We start from the raw sequence: 13,478 nt of genomic DNA, 5'->3' as shown, positions 1-13,478 counted from the left end.
GCAGTCAGGTGACCCGAGGCGCCACGTTCTGGGAGCCCGGCCCGCGGTGGCTTCCCAGGCAGGGGCAGGGCCGACCGGGGAGCCGCGAGGGACTGGTCTCTCCCGGAACAAAGTTGTAGGGCCCGGGGCCGAGGGCACGCGAGCAAGTGACGCGGCAGCGAGAGCGGGAGGCGGTTCCGACCTCTGGTATCCACGGCTCCGGGGCTGGTCTAGCCCTGCCGGAGAAGCGAGCCCCTTTCCCGGGGTGGTGGGCTGACCAAGCAGCGCCCCACCCTCGCTCTCCAACAAAGGGGCCGGCGGCGGCGGGGGAGGACCGGGAGGAGGAGCCGGAGCCCGAGCCGCGGGCTGCTTTCGCGCACAAAGTTGTGGAGTCGCCCTTCCCCGGAGGAGAGGAGCGGGCATCGCGGGGCGCAGGATTTCTCCCGCCCAGGGCAGAGGAGGAGCCGCGGGCTCCTTCGGCCGACCGGGCGACCTCGGCGAGTGGCGCCCCTTTTCTTTCGGGTCATTCCTGCAGACGGAAAACTCCAGAGCGTGCCTGCCTCTGCCTAGCGTTTGGACTGTTTTGTTTTTGGCGGAACTACCCGGCAGGAAGATTGCACAAGTAAGGGGGCGTTTCCAATTGGGTGTCAAGTTTTTTTCCTCCCTCTTTTGGATCTTGTCTGGCTTTCCACGTTTCGTTTAAAAAAGAAAAAGAAAAACTAAAATCCTCGCATCGCCCAACGCAGGCTCCCGCACACCCGGCTTCCTGCGACCCGAACACACCCAGAGGAGCCCTTGGGCCTCTGGGACTTGGCGAGCAGGTAAGTCCATGCATTATTGAAGCTCCGGGCTGTGTAATGTGACCGCAGTCCCCGAGGGAACGGGGCGGGGGCTGAGAGGAGGTGGGACCTTTCTGCGGTTCCTCCGCCGGGTCCAGAAATAGAAGCCCTAGCCAACTTCTGCACTTTCCCTGGAAGCTCAGCGGCCCCCCTCCTGGGCGGGAGCGAGCTAGGATGAGAAGGTGGGAATCTACTTGTCGCCAGGGTCTCAAATTTCTCGGGCTGGTTCAGTGCTGTCGTCTTGTCCCTTCCTGAGGGGGAGAGGCTGTCGCCCGTACGTTCATCGCCCCGAGCGGGCGAGCAGGGCTAGCGATCTCCAAGAGGGGACGTGGCCTCTTCAGAGAGCCTGTCACACACCTCCGGTCCTGGGAAGGCGGGGCCCGGGTGGTGTCCCGGAGGAGAGGGTGGGGAGGGCGGTTGTGCGGTCTGAGGGTTGAGGAGCTCTTCCCTGCCGGCCTCCAGGCTGGGGGCGTGCTCGACCTCTGTGTGGTTGCTGTTCTCGAGGGTGGGGCCCCAGTGTGGCGAGATCGCCAGCTCCCTGCCAGCAGCTCTGGAGAGACTGAAGGGAGAAGGGGGTACCTCTTTGGTGCGCAGTCCCGGTCGCCTGCTTTTCCGGACTCTTGGCATCCCTTACTGCAACTGACAAGGTAATTCATGCCCCTTTTAGGCCTGGGTCTGAGACTCTCTGCTTGCCCAAGGCCACTTACAAAACCAACAAAGAACTAATTGTAGGCTGTGCAACTTTTAGAAGGCACATTGTTCAAAGAGACTTTTCAAGTCCCTGGATTCCGACGGTGTGGCGTTCCAGGGTTATTTTCAAGGGGAGGAGAAAACGTGTGTGACCCCTGAGAGCCAGGGACCCGCCTTTTTTGAACTCTCAAATTAGAGCTTCTGGGTGTAATTCCGGGCTGCACTTTCTGGAGTGTCCCGAGGGAGCATCCTTGATCCTCCTAGCCTTCAGGTCATCTGGGTCACCAGAGGGGTGGGCTCTCCGAGTGGTGCTTGGAAAAGTACGCCTTGGTCAGAGAGCATGAATTCCAGACGAGACGGGATCTCCTGGTTGGCGAGGCAGCAGCAGCATCCATTCCGTTGGAACTTGCCCTGGGCCTCTGAAGTCAGGCTGGACCCTCAGGGGCTGGCTGCTGGTGGACGCTGGGGACTCAGCCTGCCAGAGCTGGTGGAATTTGAAGCTCGTGGGTCCTTCAGCCCGAGGACAAGGCGGTGAGGAGCGAAGGCCTTGCGCACCGAAGCCACCCCCCCCCTCCGCCCCTCTTCACCAGCATTTATGAGACCTTTCGAGATAGCTCTTTAACTCTCCTTTGGGTGTTTATCCAAAATTTATTGCGCCTGTAAACAGCATTAATCACAGTGATATTAACCTTCCCTGGAGCGCTTCCTAGTGTGAATGGCAGCTCTTGGCACTCAGCGGTTTCCTTCACAAGTGAAAAGGCAAACCTGTCCCCCTCAGCTTCCCTCTCCACTATCTCCAGCATTCCTAGCTTTTGGTTACTAGTGAGCCAATAGTTTTTTGCAAGATTTAACAGCTTTCCGCCACAGCTGCACATGGTTGAATATTCCTTAATGGTGACACTGAATGTTGTATGCTCTTGAACTTTTGCCTCTAAAGCCCCCACTCCCGGCGTTTTGGTCTGAGTAACAGAAAAGCATCAGCCCGAAGGAGGAGCTGGTACATGTAGGTGGGTGGGTGGGTTTCAGTGTGTGTGTGGGGGAACTTCACCGACTGTCCTTTTGATGGAAGAGGTTGGACAGCAACTGTGTAGGGTAGGACTCCTAGCACAACCTCGCGGTCATTCACTGCTAGTTGCTAGTTTCTTTCTTATCTGTGTGGAGTGTGGCTCCTTTCATTCCATAGGTGCGGAAGTGGAGGCTCTGTGGGGCACATTGTTACTAAGGAAACTTTGATTCTGTTCCCACAGCTAATTATCGTAGCATTTTATTTGTGTATTTTGAGATAGGTCTCATTTATGCGGCCCAGCCTGGCCTTGAACTTGCTTCAGCCTCTGAAGTAGCGTGTACCACCACACCTGGCTCACACCTGTGGCAGTTTGGAAGAAAGTATCCTTAAACTTTTTTTTTTTGATTTTTCGAGATAGGGTTTCTTCGTAGCTTTTGGTTCCTGTCCTGGAACTAGCTCTTGTAGACCAGGCTGGCCTTGAACTCACAGAGATCCACCTGCCTCTGCCTCCCGAGTGCTGGGATTAAAGGCGTGCGCCACCACTGCCAAACTCCTTAAACTTTCTTATTCAAGCTGGTGCTCCTGGGACGTTAGTGGCAACAGGAGTTATTGGCTGTTAAATGTTTAAATGACCTGTTAGTGTCTTTGCTCCTCATTCTTTTCTAGTTCCTTGATCACGTTTTCTGCTGCGTTTTTTCAGTGTAGTGGGGATGATTTGCATTATCAAGAAGAGAACATTGGAAAAATCATCCAAAGGAGAATGGCAGAATCAAACATTTTAATGAAGACGCATTATTGGTCATATCCCTTTGTACAAGCTAACTTTTTCTTTAAAAGAAATTGGCAGGGGTGGGGGGCACTTTTAAAAGATGGCTCAGTGGTTAGGAGACAGTCCAGGTTCACTTTCTTATGCCCTTTTCTGGCCACCTTGGGCCCTAGGTACACAATACGGTAGACATTCACACATAAATTTTAAGAAATACATTTTTAATATTTATTTATTGTAGGTGTGAGAGGGAGCAAGCCCCACACACTCACGCAGAGGTCATCAGGCTTAGTGGCAGGTGCCTTTTTAAGGGAGTAGAAAAGTCTTTGGAAAGGCTTAATGTGGAGGTCCCTGGCTAAAACCAGTTATAAAGGAGAACACTGGACTTGTCTCTCAAAGGAACTGCATTCCAGGAAAGAGAATTTTCCTTAGGCAACTGGAATTTTCCATAATAAATTTTTTATATATTCTCCGAGCAAGATTTTGGGTCTCTAAAATATCAAGATACACATAAAAGCATAGCAAATCTTTCACAGTTTTCTACTTTGAGATAGGAATATAAAAAAAAATGTGATTACATTCTTTGGGAGAACTTTGTTTTTGTTTTGTCTTCTCCAGTCTCGTGTAGCCCAGGCTGGCCTCAAACTCTCTGTATATCAGGGGCTAACTTTGAACTCCCGATTCTCCTGCTGGGGTTTCTGGTCCACTCCCGGTTAAAAAAATCCTGCTTGGCAAATGGCCAGTCTTCCAGTCTTTTTCCCTGGTCACTTTTGACTTTTGTTTGTTTGCTTGTTTTTGTAATTCTGGGGTTCAAACCCAGAACCAAGTGCATAAGGTAAGCACGCCATCACTGAATTACATTCTCAGCTCTTTTAGCTTATTTTTAATTTTTGGACAGGTAGCTTAGATTAGTTTGGGATTTTCTATGTAGCTCAGGCTAGCCTCTGTCCTCTGTCGCTTTAGTGCTGGGATTATAGCTGCGAGTCACCACATCCACGTCTTTACATTCTTCTTTTCTTAGGTTTCTGTGTAGCCCTGGCTGTTCTGGAACTCGCTTTGTAGACCAGGCTGGTCTTGAACTCAGGGATCACCTGGCTTTGCCTCCCGAGCACTGAGATTAAAGGCATGTGCCACCACCACCCGACTCTGTAAATTCTTAGTACTCATGAAATCATATAAACATTTAAAAAGTTTTTTATTGTCCCATAAAGCCTGGGAGACTGATGAACCGATCCATATATTGAGAGGAAATGGTTCTTAAAGCTTTAACAATTTGCCAGTGTTCTTTTGCTTTAACTCTCATTTTACTATCATTAATGGACTCGACCGGCTTCCTGACTTGCAGAAAGAGAAGTTATTATGCTACATAATGTTTATATTTATATAATAAAGTAGTACTGTAGGCTGCACTGTTTGAATATTAAATAATAGAACACAATGCTGTTCCACAAATATAAAATTTAAAATAACAGTGTAGTACAATTCCCTCTTAGCTGAAAGAATTGAGGCTGGAGAGGCGGCTCATTGGTCCAGAGCACTTCTTACTTTTGCTGAGGCTGCGGGTTCAGTTCCTGGCACCCTCGGTGGGCTGCTCACAACTTCCTGTAACTCCATTTCTAGGAAACGGGACACTCTCTCTGTCCTTCATGGCCATCTGGCACTTCCAGATGCATGGACATACATGCCGGCACTCAGATATACATACACTTAAAATAAAAATAATTTTAAAACAAAGCCACTAAAGAATTGGAGTTGTCCATTTCTACCTAGAAATAAACTCTAGTTCTCACAATTGTTTTTCATTTGTTTGTTTATGTTTGGGTCCCACTTGGCAGCTCAGAGGGACCTAGAACTCACAGGTCCCCTGGAACTGGGGTCAGGTCCTCTGGAAGAGCAGTCAGTGCTCTTAATCACTGAACCATCTCTTCAGCCCCCGAAACACGTTTTAATGTGTGAATTTGTATCCTTTTTCTGCAGGTTCCAGTGTGAATGCCTTGAGTGTGATATTCCTAACTAGTGACTAATTTAATTGGCACTGAGGCACTCATAAAGGGGCCAGGAAAGAGACAGATGCTGAACTTAAAGCTGAACTCTGCTCCTTTCTGGGCAGTGCAATCCAGGAAGCATGGAGCAGTATGGAACAGTGCTTGCCAGCATTCTTGTTGAGTGAGCGCTACTGCAGGGCAGCTCTTCAGTTCTTTAGGTCCTAAAGATGTTTCTCACTGTCACTGCAGATCAGATTGTTTTATCTGAGTGGTGCCTGCCAACAGCAGAGTCGGTGTGATGAACCTTCCAGAATAAAGTCTGTATCAGTGGGCTCTCTACATTTCTACATACCTATAATACATACCATTCCTGAAACTTAGATCCATATTTCCAAATGCATTTTGGCCTTTTCCATTATATGTCTCGGAAGCAACTTAGACTCAGCAAATTCAAATCACATTCATTATGTCTTCCTCTTTGTAAAACACCCTTCGTGTTTCCCAACCCAGTGGACGGAGAGTCCACCCTCTTCTGGATTGCCCAGTGCCAACGGAGTCACTCAGCATCCTAGTGTTCTGTGTTCTAATGCCCAGGCTGTTCCCAAGTCTTATTGACCTCCTTATTTAATATCTTGTGTATCCACTCATTTTCCCATCTAATCTGTTGAGGCTACAATCACATGCTGCCTGTATATTAGTAATATTATAACAGAAAGGCTAGCATAATAGATACCCAGCTGCTCTTGCTTTTTTTTATAGTATTGACTTCCTCTTCCTGTGTGTGTCTTTATATATACACACATACATTCAGTGCACATATAGAAATGCATAGGCATTGAAGATATTGTCACACTTCATCATATGTCTCCTACAATGGAAGATAGTCTCCTACCTAACAACACGATTAATTAGTCCTGGGGTTAAGATGTTAAGATTGGTGTAATAAGAATGTCTAAAATAAACTCTGTAATGTTTTCTTTGAGAATTCTGAATTCAATCCAGGGTTGTATTTGGTGGTTGGGTCTCTTTAGTTTTAGTCTTGTTTAATATATGGAGTTCCCTTTTATGCAGATAGTTTTGGTTTGAGTGACATTGAGCCCCCCCATATATATATATATATATATATATATATATATATATATATATATACACATATATATGTATATGTATACACACACATACACACACACACACACGTGTGTGTGTGTGAGTGAGTTTGGAGGCCAGAGACTGGCATAGTGAGTCTCTTGGTATTTCCATTTTACTTTCTGAGACAGGATGGATCTCTTGCTGAACCTGGGCTCAATGATTGGCTATGATCTTCCTGTTTCCACCTTCTAGTGATGGGATTACTGGCATATGCCACATACCTACCTTTTTTTATGTGGGTGTGGGGGGTTGAAGTTGGGTCCTCATGCCTTGCAGCAAGCTCTTTACCCATGGGACCACGTTCTTTCCCCCTAGTCCGTTTGTTTTGACCCCTCTCCCCATTTGTCCATGAAAAGCCTCATGATTGAGATTTTGGCAGGGTAGGTACACTGTGTTTTCCATCATATCACCTAATGCCTGTTGAGGCTTTTGTGGTGTTTGCTCACTGGTCAAGGTTGGGATCATTTTCCTCTGACAGAGTAGCACGAAAACATTCCAGACACAGAGAAGAGCTGAAACTTTCCATTCTACCTCTTCTTTCTCCGACGAGCACACTGCTCTGACCTGCTGTAGTCTTCACTGGCTTCCACACGTTCCTCTGGCCTACTGACAAGCCGCCACCAATGTCAACAGGCTTAGGTCACCACTCTGACCGTCAGCGTCCTCAGACAGGTCTCAAAACCGCCCTTGGAATCTCTGTTCTCACCTCCCTTCCCCACCTATCCGCAGACATGCTTCCTCTCATCGGTCTACCGTCCAAAGACACTGACGTCAGCCCTCCCAGCCCTTGGTGGTGCTTCTACTTCGTAGGCCAAGCTCTTCTTTTTTCTACTTCCCGTTTTGGCTAATTAATGTCTTCCTCTCCTTGAAGACTCCGCTTAAATGTCATTTAATCAAGAAAGCCTTCTCAGTGGCCCTGGGCAGGTTGGATTTGTTCACTTTATGCCTTTATTACTTTATGTTTCTCTTTTGTACGATTGCCGACTATCAAGGTTGTAATGAAATCATTCATTATATAATGAATCGCTTAGTGTCTGTGAGGCTTAGTGTATGTAAGGCTCCTCATGGAAGAGGCTGTGTCACCTCCCCATGGCTGGGTCCAGTGCCTCATATGGTAGATGCTCAGTAAGTCTTTACCAGTTACTGTGTATAACCTATATTAGAATATATGGGGTTGGGAGATGGTTCAGTGGTTAGCACCCATGCAGATGCCTGGCAGATGCAGCAACCCTTTTGTGATTCCAAAATGTGGCATGTGAATTCAGGAGATCTCTGGGGTTTACCAAAAAACTCTGCCTTAATGCAAAAGGTAGAGAACATCATTTGAGGCAGACACCCAAGGCCAAGTTCTGGCCTCCACATGCACACACGTACATGCGTGCCCATCCCTTTCACATGTGAACACACAGACATATACCAGCAAGGAAAAAATTAGGGAATACGATTATGCATTTCTAGTTAATCCTTTCTCTTTTCCTTTTAGGTATTCATGCCAAGCTGGACCACTATTCGGAGTTGACAGTCTGCAGAAGAAGATTTGGGAAAGCCTTTGGATTACATTGAAACTCAGCCACGATGGCCAAGTATGGGGACCTTGAAGCCAGGCCTGATGATGGGCAGAATGAATTCAGTGATATCATTAAGTCCAGATCTGGTGAGTGGTGGGAGCTTCCGCTGTGGATCTTTCTGTGGGGAATGTGTGGAAGACAGCGATTTCCTAGCTTGTTTCGCCTTGTTCTTGTGAGGCAGACTTCTGACAAGCTTCACGCTGCCCAGTGACCGTCGTTCTGTCAAAGGCTACATCCCATCTCTGCGTGGCCTCTCTTACTTTCTCAGCCTTCTTTTGTTGCCTTGTGTGTGGAGTAGCATTACTAGAGACAGTGCTGCCTGTGGCCCAATGCTGCTCGGTTATGACGTCAATAGGATGCACAAACATAGTTGGACATTTTTCCTTATTTCCTGACAACAGAGAGGGATCACGTGATCAGTTGGGTACCCTAGTTTCTGGCAGGAAGACCTTGTGGTGGGGTCCACTAGTCTGTGCCCACCTACCATGCTGCTCCCGGAGGCCAGGGCTGGAATGTGACCTCTTTCCTTTTTGAAATGTCCACTTCGCAAGGCACAGTTCCCCCTACTTGATCAAATCAGCCAGACTAAGACAGACCAATGATTTTCACGTGATCATTTGGATGGGCGGTCTTTGGATGCCACCCTTCCCCCAACCAGCTTATTATTGTATAACTGCTGCTTTTCAATTCTGGTTCTTCAAATGAATCAGCTGGGGAGTTGTTTTTTTTTTTTTTCTTTTTACAAATGCAGATGTGTTGGTTGCACTCCAAACCCACTGAATGAAAATTTCTGTATTTTTTTTTTTTAAAAAAAAGGCTTCAAACATGATTCTGAGACAGGCTCAAAGGGGAGATTTTTGTTTGTTTGTTTGTTTAAGCAAGCAGGGCCTTCTGAGTTCTTCATGAGTTCTTCAAATTATATAGAACTCTGTTCCTGGCCGTGAACATTGTCCTTTAGTAACTCCATCATCATAGACATTATATCTGGCGTCACTCTTACAACAACAACAGCAACAACAAATGGAACTCACAGATGATTTTTGCTGTTAGAAATGTCCTTGTGCTCTGGCAAGAGCATATTACTGATTGGAAACTACCAAAATCTGTGCACCGACTGTGATCTCACTAGGAGATGTTTTGCCCTTCACGACGCCAGCAGTGCTCGGGTGGGAAAGCGTCTGGATGTCGCAGACTTGGCTGTGACTATGCAGTGAGGTCTGTAGCTTTAAGAATCTTGGGAAGGTGCCGCTGGCAAGTCCTGCGGTGTATGCACTGTGAAGGGTACTCTGAGGAGGTTGTGTTCCCCTCAATTTCATTTTAGGGGTACAGAACTCGTATTTAGAAATGTGTACAGTAACGGGAAAGTGGAAGAGAAACAGTCGGGCATCTCTGCATGTCCCATAGTTGTCTATGAATTGTGAAGACGAGTGATTCTCAGTGTTGCTCTAACCCAACCTCTGTGACATTAAGACCTTGGATTTGGGGATAGGGAGGTGTCTCCATGGATAAAGCCGTTGCCACAGAAACCTGATGACCTGAGTTCAATCCTTAGAACCCTGGGAAAGAGAGATAGAAGGAGAGAATTCTCGCCACGGACCTTGTCCTATTCCGTATGATGTGCGCAGTGGCATGTATGTGCACACACGTACAATAATAACAGATAGATAGATAAAAAGGCCTTGGACATTTATCACCGGTTCTCTGGCTTTGTCCACTAGAGAACAGTTATTAGATACAAAATTTAACTTCTAGAGTATATGCTGAGTGTCCACACTTCCGTACTGTTCCTTCAGTTTAAAATGACTGTTTATGAAGGCTAACAAGGCTTATTCATACTGTTGGGGTCTAATTTGTTACGGTGTATCCTTTCTGGTACTAAGGGTTGATTGTTTTAAAAAAATTTTATTCATTTGTGTGTGCATGGAGGTAGGGTATCCATGCCATGGCCGGCCTGTGGAGGCCAGAGGACATCTTTGGGTGTCTGTTTTCCCCTTCCACACTGTCTGTTCAGATCAAACTCAGGTTGGTTGCTTGTTGAGTCTTGCTGACCCAGCGTATTGCTTTTTTAAGAAGGACATATCAATTAGTTGAGTAATTCTGTTTGTAGAGTTTCTTCCTAGGCAGTAGATATAAATGTACATTTCAGTTGATTGCAGTACTGTTTATAATAGGAAAAAAAAGGGAAATAGCATAAAAATCCAGCTTGGGTATGAGTTGGGTCGTTGTTGTCTAAAGTGTTTAGAAATGATCACCAGCTACAGGGTTGTTACTATTTTCTTTAAAACCCATGTTCTTAGTCAAGTAACTCCGGAAATAGCAGCGAACTTACTGTTTCTTTCCTGGGATCGCACAGCTGCGTAGAGTTCACAGAACCCCAGTGGAGATAATCAAGTTAGAGCACATGACTAAAGTAGATATATTTTCATAAATGGTGATGTTGATGTGTGTGTGTGCGCGAGTGTGTATAAATGTTATAAACATGGAAGATGCCATTGATAATTGATTGTGATACAGGTAGCTACTGATGTGAGAAGTTTCTTTTAAAAGATTACTGGTGGGAGCTGGGTGATGGGCTCAGTGGTTGAGGGCACTTGTGGTTACAGGGGACCTGGATTCATTCCCAGCACCCATATAGTGGTGGCTCACAACCATCTGCAACGCCAATCCCAGGGTAGGCGATGCTCTCTCCTGACCCCTGAGGACACCAGGCACACACACAGTGCACACACGTACATGCAGGCAAAACACTCATACACATAAAATGAAAAAATAAATAAATCTAAAATAACCTGCTGGCCATGTGGCACCCCTGTTATCTTATCACATGGGAGGCTGGGACAGGAGGATTTTGGGTTTGAGCCTAACCTGGGCTACCTTATGATATCTCCCCCCCCCCAAAAAAAATAATAAAAACAAAAAAGAAGATGTGGAATTCTCTTGGTATTTGGGATAATTCTTTTCTTACTGTCCACATGTGTTTTCCAAAGCTGCTTGATGGAGCTGTATTATTTAGGTTTTAACATTTTTAAAAACTCTAATATTACATGCAGTGTTTTAATGCCAGTGTTTGACTGTGTCCTCTTCCCCCTTTAGTGGTACCTACTTCAAAACACGATGAAAATTTAGCTTCTGCATAGCTGAGATATGAATCACATTCCTTTGGCTGGATTATGTTGCAAAAGCTGGCAGATAAATTTGGATTTGAATGATCCTGTGAGTCATCTTGCTTTCTGGAAGGCACGTTCTCCATTTGTGCTTAGGGCAAATGCTTAGTATACAGTGATATTATCTCAGGGTACGCCAAAGTTTACAAACTACCAAGAGACTTTTAGAAATCTCGATGAAATAAAACGAGTGCACTATGCAGTGAAACACATTTGAAGCTCCTTATTGGATATGTTCCTCCCTCCCTCCCTCCCTCCCTCCCTCCCTCCCTCCCTCCCTCCCTCCCTCCCTCCCTCCCTCCCTCCCCCCCTCTCTCCTTCCCTCCCTTCCTTTCTTATTTTCAGTTTTTAAGAAGGTATATTTGCTTGGCACCTCTTGCTTTTGTGTAATCTCAGCATTTGGGAGGTAGAGAAAGGAGGATTAGAAGTTCAAGGCCAGCCTTTCCTCAAAAAAAAAAAAAAAATCAAAAAACCAAAATCAGAAAAAGCTCAAGCGTGGTGGTGCATGCCTGTAATCATACTAATTGGGAGCCAGCTGGGCACTTTAGTGAAATCCTATCTCAGGGAAACACCCCCACCTCCTACAAAGGAATATTTTCCTATTAGAGAATTAAAAACCTGAAATAAAATTGAGAATGCTATACATGCGCATAATATGTTTTGATCAAATCCACCCCAATCCCATCCCCTGCAGTTCCTCACCTCTGCCTACTATTTTCTTCTAATTTCATGCACTCTTAAATTTTCCCATCTCTGTGTGTGTGTTTTATATTTTGCTTTGAATTTTTGGAGCCAGAATGTGGTGGCTTGATGGAGGTGGGTCTTGTATTTATCTGTTGCTTTCATTGGTTAATTAATAAAGAAAACTGCTTGGCTCTGATAGGACAGAAAATTAGATAGGCGGAGTAAACAGAACAGAATTCGGGGAGAAAGAAGCCGAGTCAGGGAGTCGCCATGATTCTCCCACTCCAGACAGACGCAGGTTAAGATCTTTCCTGGTAAGCCAGCTCGTGGTGTCACACAAAATATTAGAAATGGGTTAGATCAATATGTAAGAGCTAGCCAATAAGAGGTTAAAACTAATGGGCTAGGCAGTGTTCTTAAAAATACAGTTTCCGTGTAATTATTTCGGGGCATAAGTTAGCCATGCGGGCGGCTGGATGCCGGGGATGCAGCCCTGCCGCTCCTATTACAACAGTGGCTACTTTTGTGTCAGCTTGACACAGGCTGCAGTCGTCTGAAAGGAGGGAATCTCAACTGAGAAAGGCCTCCACCAAATCCAGCTTTAGGGCATTTTCTTCATCAGTGACTGATGGAAGAGGGCGCTGCCCCTTGTGAGTGGTGCCATCCCTGAGTTCTATAAGAAAGCAGACTGAACAAACCATGAAGAGCAAGGCAGTAAGCAGCTCCCCTCCATGGCATCTGCATCAGCTCCTGCCTCCAGGATCCTGTCCTGTTTGAGTTCTTGTCCTGACTTCCTTTAATGATATGGAAGTCCAAGTCAAATAAACCCTTTCCTTCCCAACTTGCTTTTGGTCATGGCGTTTCATCACAGCAGTAGTAACCATAACTAAGACATAAAGTCTGACTATGTAACCCTGGCTGGCCTGGAATTTACTATGTAGGTCAGGTTGGCCTCAAACTCACAGATATTCACCTCCCTCTGTCTCCTGAGTGCTGGGATCAAAGGCATGTGCCACCATACCCACCTTTATTTTTTTAAGTCGGTCTTTGAGACTATCGTATGACCTATTTTGGTCAGATTCACTACAGTCTCAAACTCCTCCCAGATCTACCCTTCTTTCCCTACCCACCCAAATTTGTGTCCTCGTCACTGTCATTGTCGTCGTCGTCGTCGTCGTCCTCCTCCTCTTCCTCCTCCCTTTTCTCCTCCTCCTCCTGTTCCTCTTCTTTAAATACACTGAATCCAGTTTGTGTTTTCCATATACTCTTGAGTGGCTATCCACCAGGGTGGCTTAGTTAACCCACCAGGGATGTGGTGGTCTAAATGACAATGGCCCCTATAGGCTCATATATGTTTGAATACTTGGTCCCTAGTTGTTGAAAATGCTTGTGCCCATGTCAACAACACACATCCACTCAGGACTTTACTCACTCCTTACGACTAAGTTATCAAAGGTGAGTCCTGAAATCATTTAAAGAACAAAAGCCACATGCTTTGTGATTGCAGGGCATTCGCCTGAGATATGAGCAATGCCTAGAAAGGAACTTGAGGACTGTGGCTGTGGGTCACTTTGTAGAGCACTGGTCTAGTGTGCAAGAGACCCTGAGTTCTATCCCTGGGAACACATAATCTAGTTGTGGGTGTTCA

The 13,478-nt window shown here is 46.3% G+C and overlaps 1 protein-coding gene across 1 annotated transcript in view; it reads left to right on the top strand.

Moving 5' to 3' along the window:
* The first annotated feature begins 403 nt into the window (after positions 1-403).
* Positions 404-13,478, top strand: part of Utrn (utrophin) — a 528,929-nt gene continuing 515,854 nt past the window's right edge. Inside the window, exons 1-2 of the mRNA XM_057761785.1 lie at positions 404-800; positions 7,898-8,068. Coding sequence (XP_057617768.1) covers positions 7,990-8,068 — 79 coding nt within the window. The 5' untranslated portion in view covers positions 404-800; positions 7,898-7,989. The remainder of the gene's footprint in view (positions 801-7,897; positions 8,069-13,478) is intronic.

This window comes from Chionomys nivalis, chromosome 2 (genome assembly GCF_950005125.1).
Source record: "Chionomys nivalis chromosome 2, mChiNiv1.1, whole genome shotgun sequence".
Classification (NCBI taxonomy): domain Eukaryota; kingdom Metazoa; phylum Chordata; class Mammalia; order Rodentia; family Cricetidae; genus Chionomys; species Chionomys nivalis.
This window is presented reverse-complemented; position numbering and strand designations above follow the sequence as displayed.